The sequence below is a fragment of the Athene noctua genome, chromosome 1 (genome assembly GCF_965140245.1).
Source record: "Athene noctua chromosome 1, bAthNoc1.hap1.1, whole genome shotgun sequence".
Lineage (NCBI taxonomy): Eukaryota > Metazoa > Chordata > Aves > Strigiformes > Strigidae > Athene > Athene noctua.
In genome coordinates, this window is record NC_134037.1 from 89,479,936 (window position 1) to 89,504,074 (window position 24,139).

The following is a 24,139-nucleotide window of genomic DNA, read 5'->3' on the forward strand; positions in this document are numbered from 1 at the left end:
TTTATAATTAGCTGTTTCTATCTTTACAATTAATTCTTTGTCACTATTACTACAAATGCCTTCAATTTCCTCCCTGTCCCCCAGCGGACTCCAGCTTATTAATATGCAGCTTTAAGCAAGTATCGGAGCTGTCATGCATTTCAAATCTCCCCAAGGAAGCTTTTTAAAATTGTAAGTAAGACCCGGTACTGAGACTTATTAGCACCAAACTTGGAAACAAAGCTTCTGTGCAGGCAGTGATGACTCTTCAAGTTACAGTTGCTGTCACCTTTTTTATCCTGAGATTTATTATAAATGTGAATACCTCAAAGGATTTCTTTGATGCAACCAACATTTCCAGCTCTCATAAACTGCTGTTTATTGATAGAACTGGGCTTGTGCCAGCATCTCGGATTTGAGTGATGAAGCTGAACTTCTAGGTCAGATTTAATTGCACACACACGGAGATGCACTTAGAAGAAATCCACTGAAAGCAGCAGGGTGATAATACACAACCACAAACGCACTGCAGTGTGATGGAGAAACTGGAAGTTCGTATACTAGCTAAAAGACAGGTCACAAGAGTCCACAGAGGTGCAATATCTAGATCAAGATCAAAGTCCGTCCTCAATGCTTTGAGGCCAGCTTTTGCTCGAACCTCTGATGCTTAAGCTTGAATCCAAGGCTTTGGCTCCTGTCCTCTTACTTACAAATGTCTGAACAGCCCCTTTTTTTCAGCTTTGTCTGGAATTAAGAATAGCAATTATTCTAACTCCTGAACTTCTAGCACAAATGATTTGCCAAGATTAAGGTTAAGACAGATTCCCATGACTGCCAGTTACGATAACAGAAGAAATGTGTAAACTTGAAATCAAGAGGTAGCTGTGGAGCTGTCTGTCATTGGTATGTTGGTGATTCTGCTAACCAATCGTCTTTACTTAGTGACACACAGAGCAAGAGGAGTTGTAAGTGGAAACCTCATCAACTTCCACACAAGGGAGTCTAAAGAGAGGGAGAAAGCTACACCTCAGTGCTTCTCTGAGAGGAATGAGTTAACTCAGAGAAATGGTTCCCAGCTGACCTTCTTGCTGGAGTGATACCATAGTGTCCTATACTTCGGCTGGCACAAAAGAGCAAGAACTAAAAATTTATCATTTATAAATTTATTTATAATTTATTTATTTATAATTTATTTAGCAGCAAAATACCTCAAACCGGAGAACTTGGAATAACGCAGCTTCCAAATAAAAATTTCACAGTTCGATAAAGCTTTTTTTGAATGACCCAAAATGTCAGTGAATACTGGCACCTGTCAGGTGGGAGAGCTGATCCAAAGGAACACAGCCATCGCCTGGGCTTGGCCGATGAGCTCACGCAAGACTGCAAGCTACAGGAGGAACTCTGTCAGTGCCACCTTCTTAACAGCTCCCCCAAACTCGAGAGGTGAGACAATGGAAATTTGTTACTGAGACTCTTCAGGCTTAAACAGCAATTTCACCGTGTCCCGAGTTCCCAGTTTCCAGCCTGGAGGTGTCCCTCCTCCTCACAGGTCATGACCCTGCTTCACCTCGAACCAAACCTGGCCATCAGCCGGGGACTGAGAAAGCCGCGGACACCCTCCCCGAGATCCTGCCGCGCGGATGGGATCCGATTTTTTTCCGCGGGTCTACTCCAGCTGCTCCGGTGCCCCTTTGCCAGAGATCGCCCCCCCCGTCGGGCTGCCGGTGCCCCCCGAAGCCCCGGGCAGGAGCCCCGCTCGCGTGGGCTGCAGCCGGCGCCCCCGGGCCGGGCGGCGGCCGCACCGCGGGGGAGCGCTGCCCGGAGGGCGGGAGCTGCCTGCGGGCGGGCACCCCCGCGCCCGGGGGGGCCCGGCACAGCCCGGCACGCCGCCAGGGCCTGCCCCCCCGCCCGCCTTACCGCGCCCTGCCAGGGAGGCAACATCTGTCCTAAAAACCCGAGGAGGCGTTCAGCCCCGGAGAAGGGCTCGCTGCGACAGCCCTCGGCTGCCCTCCCCGCAGGAGCGCCGCCCCCCCGCCCCGGGCACGGCGGACATTTCCCTGACGGGAGGCGGGCGGGGGGACGCGGCGCTGCTCGCCGCCGGCGCCCCGTTACGGATCCGGCGGGCGGGGCCGGGGGAGCGGTGGCCGCCGCCCAACCGCCGGCAGAGGGCGCCCGCCGCCCGCCAACGCCGCCGGGCCGCGCGCCCCGCCCCGCCCCGCCCCGCCCCGCCCGGCCCGGCCGCGCCCGCCGCCGCCCCTCAGCACGGCCCTGGCCCTCTCCCGCACAGGGTGTCCGCTGAACTGGCGGGGTAGCGGCCAGCCCCGCTGCTCGCCCCACGGCGGGGACCGGCCGTGGCGCGGCGGCGGCACCCCTTGGGGACTCGGCGGGCGGCACCCGCCGCGGGAGACGGGGAGGAGCGCGGTCACGCACCCAGCCCGCCTCGCCTCGCCTCCCGCGGGCCGGTTCCCGCCCTCCGCTCCCCCCCGCCAGGCTGCCGGGAACCGCGCAGCCCTCGAACGGCGTTTTGTTCCCCGTCCTCCGCCGGCCCGCTCTAAGGCGCTGCCGCCCTGGCCCTGCCCGCGCCCTCGGGGGCTCCGCTCGCCGACTCGGGCCGGCGGAGGACGGGGGGCCGGCAGAGCGCGGCCTCCCGGTCCCAACCGGGCCCCGGCCCGCGGTCAGGAGGTCGCCAGCCCGCTCCCGAGCTGCTGCCCCTCGCCCACGGGCTAGCCCTCGCCTCCTGAGGCCGGCGTGCGGAGCAGGTGTGGCTGGGCCGGCGCAGCTGGCAGCTCGGTAGTTAAAGGGCTGCCGAAAAACAAAGCCGATCCGCCAGTTCGCCTCCAGAATCGCTGAGCCCAGAAAACGAGCAGTGACAAAACGAGCAGTGAGTGACGCACCGTGGTGCATCGGCACGTGGCCGGTCACAGCCGGTGTCCGCGGCCTACGGGCCGTCCCTGCCCTGGGCGGCCGGACGCTTGCCCCGCGTTCCCCTGCCTGTCCCCGCCGTCCCCGCGACGCCTGGCTGCGCACCGCGGCATCTCCCCGCGCGGATTGATGTGAAACCCGCTTAGAGGCGGCGGGAGCTGGGGCGCGCACCGCCTCTGCTTGCCCCTTTGGTCAGCTTTTTGGGGGCACCTATGTGAATGCGTAAGGCAACTACCGATGCAGCCTGGCTACCCCGGGTGGCGTGGCTTGTGTCAGCTTTAGGCTAAAGCTTTCTTAACCAGTGGCTGTTCCTCTCTAAGGGTGATATCGTGGTGAAGTTAGAACACGGCAGAGCATTTCACACATTTTTACTACTCCGTGCAAACCAGAAAAGCACTGGGAGATTCCTTGCTCAGTGATGCAGTGGGCTGGTTTTGTTTCCTCGCGGCTGCTGCAGCCCAGGTACATTAGGGATGCTGGAAGGATGCATTTCTATGGAAGTAACAATAGGAGGTTGGAAAGGTGGACGCAAGTCCCCTGGGTATTCTGCTCTCTCAATTGCATCAACCCATCCATGTTATGACCCTATCAGGGCATCTGGCATTTAGCTCTTTATTGCATCCATTTCTGAGAAAATCAGCAACTTGTTTGGGAGAGGAAGATTTACTAGAGATGATTGTGCTATCTGCAGGATTGGAAAGAAAAAAGGGTATGCAACCAGATATACATGACCCGCAAAAATAAATGATAATTAGAAGGGAAAGATTAATAGGGGCACAAGTCTGTAGAATTTCATTGTGAAGAGATCAATTTATTACGTCCCTGACTGCAAGTTAAATGAATACACGTAAAATTACAACACGGAACAGAGATGCCAGTGACTGTCATAAACCCAGCTTGCTTTTCTTTCCTAGTTATTTAGGGAGGATCGGGAACACTCGTGAAATAACGCTCATTAAAGCCCTGAAAAGAGGCAACTCACCAATAACTGCGGAGGAAGAAACAAGGTTCCCCCCCCGCCCCCTTTTCAAGAAGAGGGGGGAAAATCACAGACGTCAATCAGGAAATACTGCAAAATAAAATGGACCCTCCTGGCAGGCGAGGCACGGCGCAGACCCGCGGCGGGGCTCCGGCAGCCCCCTCGCCGGCTCCGGCCCTGCGGCTCCACCGCTGAGCGGGGCGCGCACCGGGCGCTGCAGCCTGCGGCTCCCCTCCCGTCCCTTCCTGCCCTCCCTTCCCTTCCCTTGCAAAACTGTCAGGCCCAAATGGGCAGGAGGATATTGGCTGCAAGGAACGCGGAGGCTCCTCCCCGAGCCTGGATCCCGATATTTTTGGAGGATTTCTTTCAACTCAGTTACAAACCTCGGTGAAAGAAACAAGTTGCGGCTGTAGTGGAGGCAGGAGGCGGCTCTGCGCGGGCGAGCGTGGCTCCCGCGCCCCCTTTCACCTTCCTAAAGCTCCCTTGGATGCTTCGCCTCACTTGCGGGGAGAGCCGTGCTGCCTGCCGGGGGGAACGCTCCTACTCTGGATGTTGCTGCTCGTGTGAAAACAAGGGTTGTAAGGGAACGAGAGGGAAGACAATGCGGAAAAACCGACCGGGAGCAAACCCCAGCCCCAAGCGTTTTCCCGAGAACTGACGGCGCTTCGGGGCTGAGCGATCCCGGCGGAGGGAGCAGCCTGCCCGCCCCGCGGCGGACTTCCCGGGACCGGCTATTCCCTTCGGATGCGGACTGGGAAACCTGTCGGAAATTCTCCCGCCGCGCTGCGAAGCCACCATGAATTCAGTGGCTGGAAATAAGGAGAGGATCGCGGTCACGGCGCGGAGCAGAAAATACGGGGTAAGTTGGCAGCGGGGGGGCGGCTCGGAGCGGTGACCGCAGCCGTGCCGGGGCTCCCGCGCCCCTCGCCCGGCGGTTACCGGCGCCGCCGGCTGTCGCCCGACCCCGCTCAACTTCCGCGGCGCGGCGCGGGGTGGCGGCGGCGGCTGCGGGCGCCCCGGGGGGACGGGCGAGGCGCGGGGGCCGCCGCGGGCGCGGAGCGTCCGAGCGAAACTTGACGGCGCCGCCGGGCCCCCCCGCCTGACCCGCTGCTCCTTCTCCCGCTCCAGGTGACCGACCCCTGCTCCCCCACCAAGCCCGCCGCCCCCTTCTCCCCCGAGAGCTGGTACCGGAAGGCGTACGAGGAGTCCCGGGCGGGGAGTCGCCCCGCGCCGGAGGGAGCCGGCTCTGCCCTGGGCTCCTCCGGCACCCCGTCCCCCGGCTCCGGCACCTCCTCGCCGGGCTCCTTCACCGGCTCGCCGGGACCCGCCTCGCCCGGCATCGGCACCAGCTCGCCCGGCTCGCTGGGCGGCTCGCCTGGCTTCGGCACCGGCTCGCCGGGCTCCGGCAGCGGCGGCGGCTCCTCGCCGGGCTCCGACCGCGGCGTGTGGTGCGAGCACTGCAACGCCCGCCTGGCGGAGCTGAAGAGGCAGGCGCTGAAGCTCCTCATCCCCGGGCCCGTCAGCAGCAAGGTGAGCGAGGGGCCGGGGCGGGGACGGGCGGAGCGGGGGCACCCCTGTGCCGTTGGGGCTGCCGGCCACCTCGGCTCTCCTCTGCCGGTGTCACGGCTGAGGGTTTTGGCGCTTCTCTGGGTTCTCACCTTTTTGAACTTGTTCCCTCTTCCCATCCCTTCCTCCTGTTTCATGGGGAACGGGGTGCCTCTGTCTCCGGAGGGCTGACAGGCTTCGGGGGGCATCGGTGACAGTCGGGTGGGTCCTTGGTCCCTTCCCCTTTCGCTGTCTCTGATCCCCACAGGATGGGGTTACAAAATATCCTGAGACTTGGAAGCCAACTTAGTGGTAAGGTGCGTTCGCTCTGCTGCCCGTGGGTTGGACTTCCATTGCAGGGCCAGGTGCAGGAAAGACCCTCCTGTAGCTCCAAGTTCAGGCGTGGCACTAAAATGCTGAGTGAGCCCAAAGGTCACCCAGGGAGGCTGTGGCAGACCATGGCATCGAACCCAGCTCTCCCGGGTGTCATTAATGTAAGGACGACTTGGTGATGCTTCTCTCTTACAGAGAAGTGCCAGATTTTAATTTGTTTGTTTGTTTTTAATAAGAAGACGTAAAAATACTTGAAGCTGCTGGACCCTGAGTGTTGGGTTGAATAATCCTGTGCCTAAAGAGCACACAAGCATTTCTGAAACCTAACCTCAGGTTTTAAGAGCTGACTGATCATGGGTAGAGTTGGAAGTCTGCTTTCTGACTCTGTTGGGGAATCTGGTACCTCCAAAGGCATACTCTGGAATTCCTTGGTTTTGTTTTCTTTGGCGTTGTTTTTTATTTTCCCTGTTTGCTGTACACATAAAGGTTAAGGCTAACAGCCCTTGGCTGACCTCGTGCTACCAAAATAGTAAGTGTTGGGTTCCTCCATAGCAACCGGTGAGCGATGTATTGTGAATGGGTCTGCAGCTCCCAGGATGTAATACAATGCAATTTTGTTTGCCCTGTTGGGTCCAGGTACTATCAAATGGTAATATTTACTCTTCCACTTCAAAGAGTTTTCGTTAGTGGTTACGATAAAGAGGTATCATGGAAAAGATCTGACTGCTGAGAAAGGGTCCCTGGTATTGCTGTTGTGTTGTACTCTCCATTAGTTATTTATGTGCCTTTGTGAGGGAGTTGGTGCTCTCTTGAACAAAAGACTCAAGGGCTGGTTGTTACCTTCTCTCGACGGCTGGCTTAACTGAGTTATTCATGGAAAGGGAAAGGTGGAACCACCAAAATTAATAGTCAATTTAACCATATTAATACATGGTTGATTTGGCCCTGTGGCAAAATCCTCACAAACTTAAGGCAGTGTGGTTTGGTAGCGATTACCAGCTGTGGGTATAGATGGGAAACTACTGGTACAGATATGGGAGCCATAAGAGTAACTGAGGTTGGGGGTGGAGGAAGGATAAACTGTGTCAAGGCTTTGTATCCCTTGCAGAGTCTTAAATAGAAATCGACAGATTTTACAGTCATGTAAAGATTTGTGCAGGCTTCTCTTATTGTAATAGTGGTGGTCGTTGCCCACCATCTTAAGGAGATGTTACCCTCATGTTACTATTGCTATTTGTTCTGTTCTTCGCATGGTTTAGCTGATGGTGTTGTACAGACCAACCTTTACTCATGTCAGTAGTAAGCCTTACTTCTCTGTTTTTAGCCTCCTTATCTATGTTCTTTCTTCCTACACTTGCTTTTCAAACCTTCCAGTTCTGTGGGAGTACCACTTATAAAACCCATTGCTATCCCGTGTGTGCATTTTGGGGGGAGGAGGGAGGCACAAGTAAGGTGGTCTTTGAAGGCTAAGGTGACCCTCTGCCTTATTTGCTAAGCTTAATAGTCCCTGCAGGCTCAATCCTGTCGAGGTACTCCAGCCTTTTGCACACCGTTCCCTTCTGCAGGTGGGTGCTACCTGACTGTGACTATTTGCAGAAGCATCCCTTTCTCTCATCCTTTCTGGTTTATTTACCACCATTAAGAACTTTCTGGGCTTGCGATTTCTGCCTTCGCAAACACTGCTCAGCATAGTGAGGCTTTGGTCTAGGCAATAAGGGGTACAAGTATCATGGCTACTGCCATTGGATTCTTTGAACCAGGTATACTCTGCCGGTCTTGCAAATTTGTTTTTGCTGGCATCCATGGGCTAGCCCTATCAGTGTCTGTTCAGGGGTAAACAAGGCGTTGGCGTGGGCTCTGCCAGCTCAGCCAGGGCCTATGAGCTACCTTTGCAGGTGTGTGCCATGGTATCGCGCTGGGGTTGCCTGCTGAGGGCAAGATCTTGACGTAAAAGATCGCTTGCAAGAATGTGAAAACCTCTCGTATCTGGGGAAAACTTACTTTGGTTTGGGTTGAGGCTGGAGTCTACCACGCCATGTTAATGGAGCTGGCATCCTTCTGGGTCCTCTGAGGTCTGCTCTTGATTGCTGCTGTGGGAATAGGTTTTTTTGGGGTAGAATTGATCCTGTCACTGAGTTCAGTGGAATAAGGAGATCACATTCCTGGTTCTGGGTATTCCCTTCAGACCTTGCAAAGCATCTTATAACTCAAGACCGTGGTGCCCAGTAGGACACAGCTAATTGGCAACATGCCTTTATTAGAACAATTAAATGGAGCGTTTAAAATGTATCCGTCATCTTCTAGTCAGCCAGATCTAGCTGACTTATGTGATTTTTGTTGGTGCTGTTGAAGACAGCCTAGAGATTTCATTAGCATTATAAATATAGTCTGTGGCACCTGTTTCACATTTATACTGTATTTAGCAATGCATATAACCTGGGGTATTGTGTTGCAGAACAAGCAGAATATGAGGGTATCTGTGTTTTGACACATATCTAGAAGCAGATAGTGGAATCTGCAGTAACCTATCCAAATGTGAAGCTGTATTGATGTTTTCTATAGTGTGCAATCATGTAAAGATTTGTGTATATCTGCAAAGTGTAATAGTATACTTAATTGTTGCATAAACAGACGAGGCTTTATGCATGAAACTATGTACTGAAGCTTTTCATTTGATACAGAAAAAGCCACACTTAACTTAGAGCAAACTGCTTCTGACTAGCTCATTGTTAGTGTTGAGGTGTTGAGCTTTCAGTTTTAAATAGAAGCATTCTCTCCTAATATGTCAACAGGGTGAAAACTTGGGATTTTTTTTTTTTTTTTTGTGAGGCACAAGCGTGAGGAATATATAATTATACTTGCATTACTTTGTATTAACCGCTTAAAATGCCAAAGTTCCCTGCCAATTACAAAAAGAAAAATGCTAAAAGCTTGTTGTTTCTTTTTCCCCCTCTTGTGATACAGATGTGACTTAATGACGTACAGCAATTATGTGCATACGAGGGGTTATATTTTATGAGAATTAAATCTTATTGTAACCCCTACGCGAAGCACGCCTGTGGGAAATGATTAGCACAGGTGGTTGTTACAGTTGCACATTGCACTTTGTAACTGAGAGGATCTTAGAGCATTTGATTGGCAATTGTTTGTGGAGTTTTTGTTATGGCATCAGACATTTGCATGATGATAAGGATTGTCTCAAAAATCACTAATATTGACCTTTTTTTTTTAAAGCTTTTTCTTAGGCCGTATTTTCAGAAGGGCATCAGACAAAGTTCTAGCATAGAAGTTTATGGCATCACACTCCCTCCCTGTTTATCAGAATTTGTGTGAAATCTGGTTGCCTGTGATATCTTCTGGCTTCAATGGGACACTAACCTCGCAGACATCTAACAAAAAAATGATCATTAAGTTTGAAGAGTTGCTATATTTATGTGTATCAATTTATATTGTGTGTGAATAATCATCTGAATGCTAATAACAATAGTCTCAAGCTGGCGATTATAGATTTGTTAGTACGGGATTTCAAAAATTCTGAATAGAGCCTTTAAACCAAGAGGTAATTTGAATGTGTAGACTTGAATAGCTGTTTGGGCATGTTGTGAATGGGTCAGGAAGTAAGGATACTGTATTTTAAATGCTAGAGAGGCATAGCACTGATGTTGTTAGGTGGTTTATATTCTGGACTGTCCCCCGGCTAAAAAGTCAGTACTTCTGAGTATAATGAATAGGTAAATTCTGGTTTAGCACAGTGTGTCTATGAAGAGGAAAGGACTTGCATTCAGGGTATAGTTTTGTTTTCTTTTTTTTCCCTCAGATTTCCTGACACTCTATGTCATATTTTGCTTGCATATTGTTGAATTAGCCTTTTCTATTTCTGAAGTATTCAGTAGTCAAAGACTTGACTAATTATTATTAATAATGAAGAAAGCCCTGAAACTGGCCTAGTGAAAACTAGGTTCCTGTTAGCTTGTAGCCACTTTAGAAACATTCCCAGTAGAGACAGGACAGTAATGAACCTTTCCTCAAAGCTTAGCAAGTGGCAGAATAATGGAATTTCATTTCCGTCCAGACCTTTAATTTGTGAACAAGCACGGCCAGTCTGTATGGTGACTTAATTCACTGTGCAAAAAATCTCAGGCACCTAATCATTTCATCCCAACTCATTGTAATGCAGATAGGATTATTGCATTAGAAATGTGATTTTAAATGGCCTGAGGCAGTAATTTGTCAGCATTTGGAAGGATTAACTCCATTAAAGTTTAGGCAACAACAACCATTCTTTTGTGTTGCATCACAGGTCACAATACCCAAACATTTAGCATAACTCATTCTTACAATTGTATGTTTCCTGGCAAATTGGGAAACCACAAGCTACTTGCGCTGGAATTACAGCTGTTTACAGAGGTCCAGAGGAGACAAATGGATATGCCTTCACCTCTGACGAATTAATGGAAACCCTTTTTTAGAAGCAGCTGGAAGTCTTGCTGTCTTGCTGCTGCAATCCACAGTGTCAACATGTGAAGTGATATAAATATTTCTTTCAAGCTTGCAAATGTCTTAGAGGTAAGGACGAAGATACTGTACACTAAAGACTGCTTTTTAGGAGGCTGTCAAAACTGTTTGCTCTGTAGCTTTCTCCATGGGATTAAAAGGCTCACCATTACTGAGTGCCCTGGAAATTAGGAACAGGCCTATGATTATACTTAGTGAATTGAGACTGTGGTGTTTTTCCTATCAGAAAAAAAAATACTTTTAGACTGTAGCCAGAGCTGGTGGAGTGGATGGGGGAACTACTGACATTTTATCTGAGGTAAATCTCTAGGGAGGAGCATAATTTTGATCAAATTGTTTGACTTTTTCGTTGTTGTTTGTTTGGGGTTTTTTGTGTGTGTGTGGTTTTTTTTTTTTTTTTTTTTTTTTTTTTTTTTTTTTTACAGAGACTTCGCTGTTCATTCAGAAATACACAGTCAATGCTTAGTCTGTAGCTGGCCTTTTCATGCCAGGCTATTAAGTGACAAAATTCCTTCAAGGTGCTTTATATGGGCCATGTCATTAATGCTGCACCGACCTCTAAACCCACCTCGTATCTTTATATAGTCTTATTTTTTTAGAAGTAAATGTTGCAACATCCGTAGCAATCTTGTATAAGAAACTTAGGATTCTGGGGTATAATTTTGGAAGGGGAGGAGGAAGAAAGATAGCCCATGCTAGATTTCCCAGACAATGTTAGAAAATATGTCCCACGTTACCAGTATGGGCCATCGGCATGTAATGGGATTCACGCCTGCATCAGCAGATTATTAGAACGTTGCAGTGCTGTGTACGTAGGGTTGAAAGACATTGCGGTTTTGCCACATCAGCAGCACATAGCCTTTGACATCATATAATTGGGGTGCTTCCAAGCACTGAACTTGCAGCCCGCCACCGCAATAAACTTGACTGTCATGCTCTACATAATGATGTAGTAGAAACTGCAGTGTTTTGTGACATGTGGTCTGCATGTCAAAAGTGTGAGAGATGTTTTAAGTTAAATTGCTTAAATTGCTAGCTTAGATCTTAGGAAAGTGTCATGTTGTAGCTTGAGAGGCATGTATATTAATAAAATGTGAGGAATACAAGCATATGGGCTTTCCCCTGCCACTGGATAAATAATTCCTAGTCCACGTTATTTGTTGCTGAAGCTGCAATTCAAGAACTTTGCAGAAAAGCAGATTGCACATTTACTTTGAATTAAGTAAGCTGTAGTATATAATAACACCCTGATAAAGTAGTATCCTAAGAGTGGAAATTTCTAGAAGTGTCTCACAGCCTTTCCCATTATTGGACCAAATTTTGGTTGCATTGTGACACTGATGGAAGTCACAACAGTTAAGGCTAATTGCTCTTCTAGAAAGCAGTGCTAAAGTAGTAACTGCAAGCAGTCTGCTGCAGTCGCACATTGAAATGCTGCTTTTCTTTGGAAGCTTCAGCTTGCACATTTGAAAGACATGACAATGTTGCATTGAATAGCTTCTGTTAACATGGAGTGGTTGTTGGAGCAAGGTTCTTTTAGATGATCACACTGTGGCTGCATCCATATTTGTAGGTTTACGGAACTCAAATCCCCAATGACTTATGTTGTCCAAATTTATTTTCTATTGTCTTCTATGCAACCGTCCTACATTAATCCAGGGTTTAAAAAAATAAATAATGAAGCTACTGAGAACTGTGTCTATATCTTTGGTTTTGAAACCTGAAATATATAATGAGACACCTTCTTGGTACAGTTGTAATATCTTGTAGCATCTTCAACCATAATATGCAATTGCTTATGCTTCTTTTCTCTCCACTCCCCTCTTCAGATGATACTACAGTATAGCTTAGTAATGTTTTGATGAGAGTGTTTTTGAGGTTTCTCCGAGTAGAAGCACAGACCAGCACAAGACACTTAATAGGGCAGGGGAATGGTGACTGGACCATTCTGAGTTTGGGATGGAGGCTGTTCAAAAGATCCTGCAAGAAATGTCAAATACTGAAAACTCCTTTCCTTGTATAACACGAACTGTTGCTGGTTACTTATGAAAACAGCAAAGAAGTTGGAAGGGGGAGAGAGAAGAGGTCCAGACCTGAACATTCTCAAGTCTATTGACTTACATGAAATTGGCCCTAGTGAGGGGATTCTGACTTCAGTGAAAACATCAGGATTTCATTTGGGCCACAGCTCTGCCTATCATAGACCTCTAACCAGGGAATACTTGCATGCATTTAAAGCAGCAGTTAAACATACTGCTTGGTCTGAGCAGGGCTAAGACATCCTGGCCTCCTGAAGGTCATAAGTGAGCATCCCTGCAGGTCTCCAGTGTGAATATGTGGTGCTTGCTCCCTGCCTTAGTTCTTATCAAAATGATAGATAGTTCAAACACTTTCAATAGCGCTGCTTTCTAAACTCAGATCCTTTTGATTGAAAGGTCAGGGAGTGACGAGATGTGCTATTACAACAGCAGATGTGAGGAGCCAGTGATCTCTGATGAGAAAGGTACTGATGAGAGCAGCACAATGCATCCAACCGTAACCTCAGCTGTAACTAGTACAGATAGGGATTACTTTTTAATTACTTCATGGAAGAGAAAGTAAAGAAAAATACGATACCAGCTATACAAAAGAATCAGTTTTAAGAAATTGGTGTGTTCAATTACAACTCAGGTTTATTGTTATAGTATCAGAATTCAATATATTTTACTTGAAATAATATGGTGCGGTAAAGCTGTTAAAATCTACTTACCATTCCAGCATTGGTGTGCTTCTTAAAATTTATTTTCATCTTCAACTGTGTTCACTTTTAGTTGTCACTAAGACCTGCTGTTCTGTTCAATCTGTACTATTAAATCGTATAGTCTATAGTTGCATTTCTTATATATTGTAAAATACTCTATATTTTCTGGGAGGGAAGAAAGAAGATTTCAGTCTGAAGAAACCTTCAGACTGGTATCCTTTTCTCAGCTTTCCTCTGAAACTGTATTTAGCAGTAGTCTTTGTGGGGAAAAAAAAAAAAAAAAAAAAGATTGCCAAGGAATTTCTGTTTGAGAGACCTGAGGGAACTGATGGATTATTAAGTTGGACTTGGTCTACAATTCAAGATGAAATCTAAAGACTTCCCTCTCCTCTGAAGGAACTGGACACTTCTAGATTCACGTAAGTAAATCCTGTGTTGGTATAAGATTTTTTGTCTTGCATATTTAAACTTGTCCTGCCTTCCCATTAAGAAACATAGAGCTGAGTCCACTCACTTTGTTGCCCTACAAGTAGGAGAACTTAACTTGCAGGCCCTATGGTGTCTGCTTTGTTAGTGGCTGGTTAATGATCTTATTCAATGGATTTGGTGATTCGGGAAAAGAGCATCAAATGCCTTTTAAAAATTATTTTATTCTAGTAAAAAAATACTGCAAGCCAATGTGGGTGTGGCTCTGGAAAACATTTTAAATTTCTTGCTGGTGGTGTGTGTCAGAGGAACTGCGTATGCTGGAGATAGGGTATCTGTATCCAGTGCAATTTGACTGTAAAGTATCCATCCAGCCCTAGTGTCTGAGGAAAACCTTAAACTGGGAATACAGTCTAAGTGTTTTGGCTTCCAGATAAGCTTCAAATGGAACTTGCTTTATATGTATTTGATTTTTACAAATGTGTTTCAACCTGCAGATTTTCTGTGATCTATTAATAACAAGCCTCTACTCTAACATATTCACCATGCCCCCTAAATCATAAATACTTTGATGTGATTGTTTATTTGCACCTGAGTATTCACAACAGCTTCTCTATTCCATGGACTTGCATGGGAACAAAATTCTACTCACATGAATGTTTGGGGAAAAGCAAATGAAAGGAGACTTTGACATCCACCACAGTAAATATTTCCTTTTTCTGAAGAAAAAGTGAAAAGTCAGTAGTTTGGGGGTTTCAACTTTGTTCAGAACTGTCTGAGCAGACCCACCTCAGCAGTGGAATTAATTTTCCTCAAATTGTGTGTATTTCATTCACTCTTTCTCTCCCACCCTCATAATTAACTTAAGATAAATGAGGATTCAGGAATACAGTCCCTCATTTTCTGTGGGCCGCTCTGTGGTTCTGTTGGGAATTGTCCATTCCTTTTGTCATAGGCATACTTGAAGATATGAAAGAGATTCCTACAGTGCTGAAGAAGACAGTTGCTCTGGAGTTCTTTGCTAAAAGTGGGGCAGAACTTGGCCTTGGCATGTTTCTCTTCTGGTTTCTGTAAGTGTCACTTGGGCAATCTCCTGTTTTACCAAAGCCAAACTTGGACTTGATTATGTTGAAGTTATTCAGGAGAGTGGGCTTCTGCCTTCCAACTGATAGCCTGAATGATTGTATGCTACTGTTTCAATTGGACAGTTTTATTTTTCTGTGCCTCTTAGCTAAATAAACCTCTGACCTGCTGAAAGAATTACCCGTTTACTCCATCCACCTGATGGACTCCAGCAGAAAGCCTAGTGGGCAATAAGGTAGGCTTGGCTTTAAGCAAGCACTGAACAGCAAGAATAGAAGTCATTACTCTTCATTTCTCTATTAGTTTCACTGCTCATTTAATAGTGCCAGGCAAAGAAAAACATTAATATCCTATTCAGCAGCCAAATGCACCAAATTGGGAGTTGTGACTTGTGTGTTTTCCTCTCTTCTAATGGTATCATTAAAATTTAACAAGTCCTCTAAATCATGTTAGTATTCCCAGGGTTAATATTGCTGAAATTGCTGGCAGTGTTCCCACAGGAAGAGTTAACAGTGGCTGAGGCTGTGCGGCTGGCATTTGTTGCTCGGAGGGAGGTGTGGGGACTGGAGAAGCCCTGGCACCAGCAAAGCACAATGAAGTCTTTGGTGACAGGGGGCATTTGCAATACACATACATATTCTTCCCTATTCACCTCTCCCTTTTCACTCCCTCCCCCCTTTTCTCTCCCCACTAGTCCTAAAACTGTCATTTCAGCTCATACTCGTTAGATTTCTAATGGAAATTCTTGACAATAAGCCTGCACACATGTGAACCTAGCAGGAAGGCATACAAGTGTGCTAGTGTGCTAGTCGGTGTGAGTGTCAGATTTAAAAGATTGTTAGACTGTAGATGGCTTTTACTGGAGGTCGAGAAGGCTAACAAAGTGGGAGATGCAATTAAAATGGTATTTGTAAGAAAGGAATAGCTAGCTGTCTGGGCAGACTGAATGTGGGGAAATGATGGGTAGCTGGAAGGCCATTAGTGATGGCTTTATAAGCAGTTCTGCAGCATGGGTGGTAAGCCTAAATCCAGAGCTGCTCTTTTAGCATGCCTAATAAGACTTCCTTTTTTCCTGTGTGTCAAATCCATTTTTGAATAACGGATTTGACAAAAATTCTGTGGATTTTGGTATAGATTTAGAGGTGGGAGAAGTTATGGTGGGTGGTGTGGGTAAGAGAAGAAACTGGCTTAAGGGAGCTTTTGGGTACACTATCCCATCACCATGAAAACAAGGCTCCGCAAGATTTTGCAGAGTTAGTTTTTGTGAAGTCATTGATTCGGTGTTCCTGCAAAGAGGCTGTTTGAGGAATATGAGATGAGGCAAGCAGTTCATTGAAATGCCTTCACATTTTAAATGAACAGTTGGGATCTGGTTCTGAGAGTTCTGATATTAGAAAATAAATAAATATTTTCAGAATTGCCTTTCCCACTGCAATCATCTTTAATTGTTAGAGGTATTTGATCACATCTCTCATTTATCCTTTTCTTGGCCGGTGAACCCTTGAGTGTTTGCCTTCAACATCACTGTTAATTTTTAAAGTTGCAAGGGCTGAGGGTAGCACTTACAACAGATTGGCCAATACATTTTGGTGTCCTAAAAGACACAATTTGCTGTGAGAACAGGAAAGACCCACTACAAGGAGAAGTACAGGGCTTTGAGAGGAAGACAGGCTATGGAGACAGAAATGAAGTGGGGAATGAAGTGTGCTTTGGCTGGTCCAGGCAGCAAGAAGTGCTTCTATGGGAAAGGTGGCACACCGGGGGAGCAGGGAGAAGTGTGTGATAAACCAGAGTTCTTTAAAAGGCTGACCTCATTGCTGATGTCTTTAAAGCTTTACAGAAACAATTTATATGAAGGTTGTGTTTTGTTTTGGGTTGTTTTTTTTGTTGTTCTTTTTAAAAAAGCCTTCCCTATAATTTTTTATCTGTTGATCTCTCTCAAAACAGAAACCAGCAAGCAGCTGGAAGAGTAGAAGGCAGTTAAAGCAAAATTGCCTTGGTTTAATGCACCTCAGCATTTTTCATTCTGAAATTAGGTTTTTCCGAAGATTAAGGTACTGGTGCACCCTGCGATCTAAGGATGTAACTAGATTTTCTTTCTTACATCCAATTTGTTTCTCTTTTGTTTACCAGTCACAAAGACCTGTATGTTCCATACTTGAGACCTGGTATAAAATAGGGACTTAACCCACTGCACTAACAGTTTCAGCCAACATAGCAAATACATGACGTACATTTTAGTGCATCAGCAATAGTTATGAATTCAGCTTGGCTTCTCCTTTCCCAGTGCCTGTCTCTGAAGGAAAAAAATGTTTGATTTCCAGATTAATTTGAATTCTTATGGTGTTGATCTTACTAATTCTGTAGTATTGTTATACTGGACACTCTAGGGGTGTGCTATTAAATAGTAATACTTGTTCCTAATAATTTAAAAAGAGAATAGAAAAGACTTAAGGTGTGAGAGGAGAGCTAAAGGTGGAGGGGTATATATGAGGGCTGAATGTACTGGCACTGATGGCCTTAAATGAAGCACTTCACAGATTGAAGTGCTTTAAATTGCCAACCTTCTTTGTCAGTCCTAGTTACTTAGCTCTTTCTAGCTTGGTCTGCCACTGTCTCGCCTGTTTAATATTCCACTTAAGTATAACAAGAAATGAAACATCCAAGATGCCCATATCCTCCAGGAATCAGCTCTGCTGATGTTAATACTTGTGTTAGCTGTTTATAAGGAATGAGCTAAACAGGCATATAAAGAGGAGGGGGAGAAGAGGAAGGAAAACTGTTGTGACTTCTCTTAATTTACTGTTCTTTTCAGCAGCAAAGGAAATAAATTTGGTCCCTTTCCTACTCCAAATGCGTGCACTTTGGATAATAGGAATCATTTCAATAAGCACACACTGCTAAGGCCCAGATAAGGGCTATTTCTGTGCCTGAAATATCAAGGACCAGGGTGTGCTATGTGGGAAGCTGGTGTGGAATCATGCTGCTGAGGAAGCAGTGTGTAGTAATGCGCATGGGTGACACTGATAAATGGCTTCTCTAAGCAAGCATCTGCAGCAAATTGTCAGACTGAGACTTCCCAGCACACCCTAGACCTCTGCATGAATGAAATCTCTGTTGTGCCATTATTTACCCACCTCCATATGAAATGAGAGGATAGGATTCATTGCTTCAGTGCAGCTTTTATATGAATTTGCCCTCTTTGTGTACATATATGTGTATGTGTGTATATACTTCTTTTTCTGCACTGTTTTCTGCAGCAATGGCTGCAGAACTCCCAGTGTCCTCTCACTGATTAGCCATACAGCTTTTTGAAATTGGACAAAATGGCTTTCAGGGTAAAGAACAGGTCTTTACTTCTGGAAGCCTAAAATGAAATGTGTTCTATGTATTCTGTTCTTTGGCCAGACACATGTATAATTAAGGTAAGTAATCAGCATGGTTTGGTTTTTGTTGTTTTATTTTGTTGTGGTGGTTTTAGTAGAGGTTGTGGTGGTTGGGAAAGAAAAGGTAAAGGTCTTGGATTCTTTCTTTTCCTTTTTGAAGAATCATGATTACTGTCTTCAAAAGGCAGTGAGACAGCCTGAAAATCTATTTTGCACTGAAGTAAAGCCTCTCATCTTTTCCTTGTTACCACTGGACATCACTGATGCATGGAATGAATTGGATTTGCTCTTTGACTTTCTTCAATATGTATTTTTTTTGACTACTTTGAGGCGATGTTCATTGAAACTGAAACTTTGGTAACTTAAGCTTTGATGGAAAGGTCTCTTGAGATCGGGGTAAAATTTCTGGCCAACCTCAAAAAACCCCGATGTTTGGTAGTTGGCATATACTCCCAGTACATAAAGATCTGGATAAATTCCCTACTCTTCTTAATTCCAGACAGTACATCAGACTTCGGGGCTCTGAGAAATGAACTTCTGTGGGTTTAGCTGCAAGGCTATAAAGTGGTAACCTATGACAGAGAAGCAGAATGGTAACACTGTGTGTCAGGGCAGAAGGATTTACCATGTATGCATAATTTAGCTACCAGATTACACTAACAAGCACCCTAGTTGAAGTTTGCCTTCCCTGGCAACATAAATAAATTCAACAGGGAGTTTGGGTGCAGCTGAGGTGAGGATATATGTCCTGTCGCACCACCCTGCTGTGGTGTTGATGGCTGTGCACAGCTGTCTGCTCCACCCTGCTGCTGCACCTCTCCTGAATTGTTGCTTGACTATTGGAGCACTGGGCTTCTTGCTATTTTACCCTTTGCCCTCAGGCTATTTCTGTCTGTCTTACTGGCTTTTTGTAAAAAGCTTTTAATATTTGCTTGTGATGTGGAATGGGACTTTCCCCACAGAAGTTTTCATAGGAAAAGACCTTTCTTAATCACTCAGTGGAAGAGGACAGATGCTCCTAGAGGTAGAATCAAGTGGTTTGTAACACTTCGATGCTGCTTGAAGTCACAGAACTCACACAGTGGCAAATATTCACATTAATGTGCCCATTACTGGAGTACATGCATAGATCTCATCTCAGTAAAATGTCTGCTGCTTCTGTTTTTACAGTTGAGGAGATACAGTATAACTTGGTGAACTAATTAGTTGCATAAAACGGAGTCCAAGTTTCTTACGTGCTTGTGCTCTTGACTAATGGGCTTTTCCCTTTCTTGCTAATGTTGCCCATCTCATTCTGCAGCAGCTCTTATATGCTGGCTCAGCACTGGCTCTTCTGACTCTGTGCAGAGAGGAAGAAGGGAGTTGTGGTTTGCATTTCAAAGCTGTCGGCCTTAAAGGGATTGGAATATGGCAGTTGAATATACGGTAACTAATTACCCAGTTATGACAAAAAGTCTTTTAGAAAGACCTTGACTTCTGATTCTCTGATTGGTACCAGAAGTTGGCTGTTAGTTTAACCAAAGGAAAAACAAAAAAAAATTGCTAATGGGCTTGGGTGTTTTTTGTAATTTTCTTTCAAGAGAGTGTTTATTAATTCTCTTTCTTTTTTTCCTCCTACCTTGGACAGTTCATATCTATGAATAATTTAATTGTCCTTGGCTGTCTGCTGTTGTGAATGGCATGCTGTTAGGCATTCTGGATTCATGTGGTATTTGTTAATGTTTGTTTTGTATTCTGTCTGCCTTTTCAGAGATCAAATGGATGATGCAAGGCCTGACAATATATAAATGCTATTAAACTGTATCTGAAAGAACAGAAAGGGGGCCTTCATCATTTCATTAGTTAGAACATTAATTGGAATAGATTGTTCAGTGTTTTTCTTGCCTGAGGAGAATAAATGTTTATGTGAAAGCATTTTTTTACTTTTTGAAAAGTTTGTCTTGAGAATATGTCTAGAATTTATAAGTAACAATTTGTACTGGCTTACACGATATCTTAAATGCATTCCCTCTCTTTCCTATCCCCAGACATTCTTTGTTACTGTTATTATTCACAAGGTTTAAACTGCAGAAATACCACTTTTCAGATTTTAATTCTCTTCCTCTTCATTGAGGATTGTATTGCTTTCACTGCTCTTCTCATGATGCTTGTCAAGCAAAGAAAATTACTTTCTTCTGTTAACATTCTTTCTGATCGAAACATAAGCATCATTATTAGTATTCCTAACATCTCTTTAGAATCCTGTCTGTAATCCTCATGAGGTTGAGACCCAGAGAACAGTAGGCAGAAAGTGCACCCCAAGCTAGTCTGTTGTCTGCAGTTTTGCCAGGTGAATGAGGAACCAGGCTAGTGCTTTACTGCAGTTCTATAGAGTGATCTCAGGGATGAAAGTCCTTTCTGTGAAAACTTCATCTTTTAGAAAAACCACGCTAAGAACAAGAAATAATAACATTTGCTATCATGGATAAATCACTTAATGCCTGCTTTCCTGCTGGCTGTTACATTAATAGTAAGTTTTTAAGGTAACATTGAAATTTTTCAACATCCACAATTAAAGAGTGTTTGAGCGTATGCTACTGCTCGTAACAGCCTCCGCTTCTGTAGATATTTTGGCCAAGTTCCTCAAAGCTGTTTATCTTCTTGTTTCTTGTGATGCCTACCAGAGGCCAGTACATGTTGCTAGGCTTCATAAAAATGTTGCTTAGCCCCGTAGGCAGCAGACGATCTCTTGAAGTGCTTCTGATGCTGGCTGAAACTAATGCAGAGGAATAACTTTCTGTAAGGCTGTCCCCACTGTTGCTGGATGGCTGAATTGCCGGTACATGCTTGCTTTGCTTGGCCAATGCCTTGGGAGTCCAGTCCTGTAGCTCTTGTTCCTGGATGTCAGCCAAGTGACTACGGATTCTGAGAGTGGGCATCAGTGCTGCAATGTCTCTTGAGGCAGGCATGTTTGGAGACACTGTTCTGACTTCGGGCAGTGCTGGATGTGCTGCCTCTTTGTCTGTGGAATGACTTGTTAGGCTGCCTTTAATTTGAACCATCTGTGGTAACCTGCATGCTCTGTTATAATACTGTTTTTATGTCAGACCTCCAGCAGCATGCTGTGAGCGAGCTGGAGGCCAGCATGAGAATTAAGGTAGAAAATCTACTGGAAACATATTGCAGTGCATGTATAATTAACTGGAAAATAATTATGTTCACTATAAACTGTACATCCTGCACCAGATTCCATTCTTGTTTTTATTCTGGCAACTGTAGTGACTCCAGTGAAATTACAGGGTGTAAAACAAGGGTGCAATGTATCTGTAGGTGTTCCAGCATTTGTTAGAGGCCTCCCCTGTGTTGGGTGAAGCAATATTGGAGTTTGTGCTTCCCTTCATCACTGGCTGTTGAAGGATCCTGTCAGGCAGTCTCAGGCTTGTTAGAGTGCCCAAAAAATGGAGTCGCTAATTGGCTACAGCCCTATTCTTGCTTTATATACTGCTGTTTCTCTTCCTGTAACCAGCAAACACACTGTACACCTCTTTCCCTTAAAAAAATTCTATGCTGTTTTAACCTCTCTACCCTACTTTCTGCTGTCCTGTGATAATTTTCTTTTCCCTAACTAATGACTCACCTGGATAGGATTGCCACTGGCTCTGTGATTATAGCAATTAACTCTAACCCTAAGGAAACAGCTTGCTGTGTTGCCTGGTAGCCAGGGTCTACAGGAGCTAGTAAACCAGAATGGATCAGACTTTTCTTTTCCTTCATTTTAATCTTGTTATTGATTAGGAAGGAAAGCAACTTACTGTGAAGGATCATGTCAGTTTTCAGGTTGACTAAGTTATTCCAAATTCTGTTGACTTGATTTTTCAGAGTTGCTGTGAATTCCTTACAACTTATTGCAAACTGCAAAGGCTTTGGTAGTTCTGTAAACAGGGCTTCTTAAGCCTGGCCTAAAGGAGTTGAACTACAACTGGAATCACTGTCATAACAATTTTTAATTCCACATGCTAGACCTGATTTTTTTTTTTTTTTTATATGGTATTTAGCCAAGCCTCAGTATTTTCTTTCATTTGGTGGTAGAGAATCATGAAAATACAGTTTTAAGTGAAGTTAGGGCCTTGGGAATACATTATTGTCTTTAGCAAGCTTGCTTACACATTAATGACTAAAAGCAGATGTGTAAGCAAGAGTTTTGAATATTGACCAAAATGGGAATGAGCAGTGTGTATGCAGGTATCTCAGAGCAGGCCTCACTCTGGGTGCTAGGTGTTATCAAAGAGCACCTCTCAACGAACATCAGAGGTGATAATGTGAACAAGCCATCTCAACTGGGGTGACATTGCACAATTAAATCTTTATAAGGCTAACCACAGCCTGCTGAATTGGCTGCATGAGAGCAAAGGTAGATCTACCTACAAATAAACCCAGGGCTAATAAATCTACAATTTTGGTTTTGTACCCTCATCACCCCTTTTAATCATCCTTTTACCAAATGTCATCACAGATGGAAAATTCAAACTGAGTTCACAAATCCAATTCTGTGGAACTGGAAAGGTGCATAGTACACCAGTGTAGCTCCCCTGAGCTGGAGTGCTGCCAGGCTTGGTGGTAGATGTTTTAGGTTGGAAGGGATTCCTGGAAGTTACCTAGTCCAGCCTCCTCTTCAAAGCAGGGTGAACTTCAGTGTTGGATCTGCTTGTTCTGGGGCTTGTGCAATCCAAGCATCTCCAAGGCCAGAGGTTGTACAGCCTCTCTGGACCCCTGTTGCATTTCTTCAGCAGTCCTACCCTATAAAGTGCACATTCTTGCCCTGTCTCTTATGCCAGCACTTACTTTCCTGACCTTGTGTTGAGCTTGTTAGGGAGCTAACCTGGCAAAACCAACCCCTTTCCCGAACCTCTGGTACTAGTAATGCCTGAAATGTTACCCAGTAAAGCAGACCTTGTTTCACCTGTGTTCTTCAGTCTGGAGTTATTTGTGTTTTCTAGAGCCAAATATCTACACCCAGCTGAGTAATTAAGACATGAACTGCTCATCTGACATCAGAATATTTGTAAACATTATGACTACGTATAGCCACAGGCAAATGACTTTTTCCCCCACAGTTTATGACTGCATGATGAAAAAATGTACTTGTAACTAGAGGGGAAAAAGCCAGACTTTTCATATAGTGTAGTCTTAGTTATTACACTTCTGTTAGCATTCCTCTTATTTTTTTTTGGTAGGTGACAGAAAAATGGGCAGACATGCCAGTTTATTTAAGAGAATGCCAACCCTTAGAACAGGTCTGAGGGCAGTGAATTTAGTATGACAATGCAAGTAGACGGACCAGTGCAGTATTGACAGTAGTAACAGTCTAAATGTAGTGTTCATGCTCTGCTTAAGTGTAGCCATGAGTGACCACTTGCAGTGACAAATAGTGGATTAAATATCATCCAGCTGAAGAAGGTCTGTAACAACAAGAAAGGTGCTTGAAAACTATAAATGCATCTTATAGACACATCTGTGTTCCCCCTGCACAGACTGAAAAGATGTGATTTAACCCTGCTGAGTGAACTGGGCTGCCCTGCTGTCTGTCTCCTTAACGGTCAGTCCAATGTGGAAGGTTTCTGCAGCTGTACAACTTGGAGAACTGCTACCTTGAGCTGTTTTTAAGTGACAAAACATATACTGCAGGGCTCTCTGCATTTGGAGGGAGTGTGGGAGCAAGGGCATGGGGCTCTTCTTGGTCCTGTGTTTCTGGTCAGCACAGGCCATGAGCTGTTAAGTTCCTCTGAGACATGTGCCTTAGGTGTTCAGTATTCTCCTTCACCCCTGCCATGCTGCCTATGAGCAAAGAGGAATATCTGCTTAATCAATCAAACACTGTATCTGAATTGCAACAGAACAAATTTATATCTGAATGAATGCCTCTAATTATAACAGAAATTCAGCATCTTCAGTCACTGAAAGTTTCTGCCTTATCCTTTTGGTGTTCAGCAAGGCTGAAATCTGTGAGATCTGGATTGCTAACTGGAAAGTTTCAGTGGCTCAGCAATTTATGTTCAAAATATGGATGGACATGTATTGTGAAAGATGAGGACTTTTGCTAAAGCACCATGAAATTTAACTAATCTGCATTTTAATTATAAGGAGGTTACTGAAAAAACAACTTATTAGCCACAAAATAACACATCCTGGTAATACCAGTTTCTCCCTGAGCTGTGAGTTTATTGTGGGATACCACTGTACTTCTCAAAATTA

The 24,139-nt window shown here is 45.2% G+C and overlaps 1 protein-coding gene across 1 annotated transcript in view; it reads left to right on the forward strand.

Annotated features, from left to right (window-relative positions):
* The first annotated feature begins 4,676 nt into the window (after window positions 1-4,676).
* Window positions 4,677-24,139, forward strand: part of KIF26B (kinesin family member 26B) — a 298,248-nt gene continuing 278,785 nt past the window's right edge. Inside the window, exons 1-2 of the mRNA XM_074925552.1 lie at window positions 4,677-4,739; window positions 5,009-5,410. Of these exons, the coding sequence (XP_074781653.1) occupies window positions 4,677-4,739; window positions 5,009-5,410 (465 nt within the window). The remainder of the gene's footprint in view (window positions 4,740-5,008; window positions 5,411-24,139) is intronic.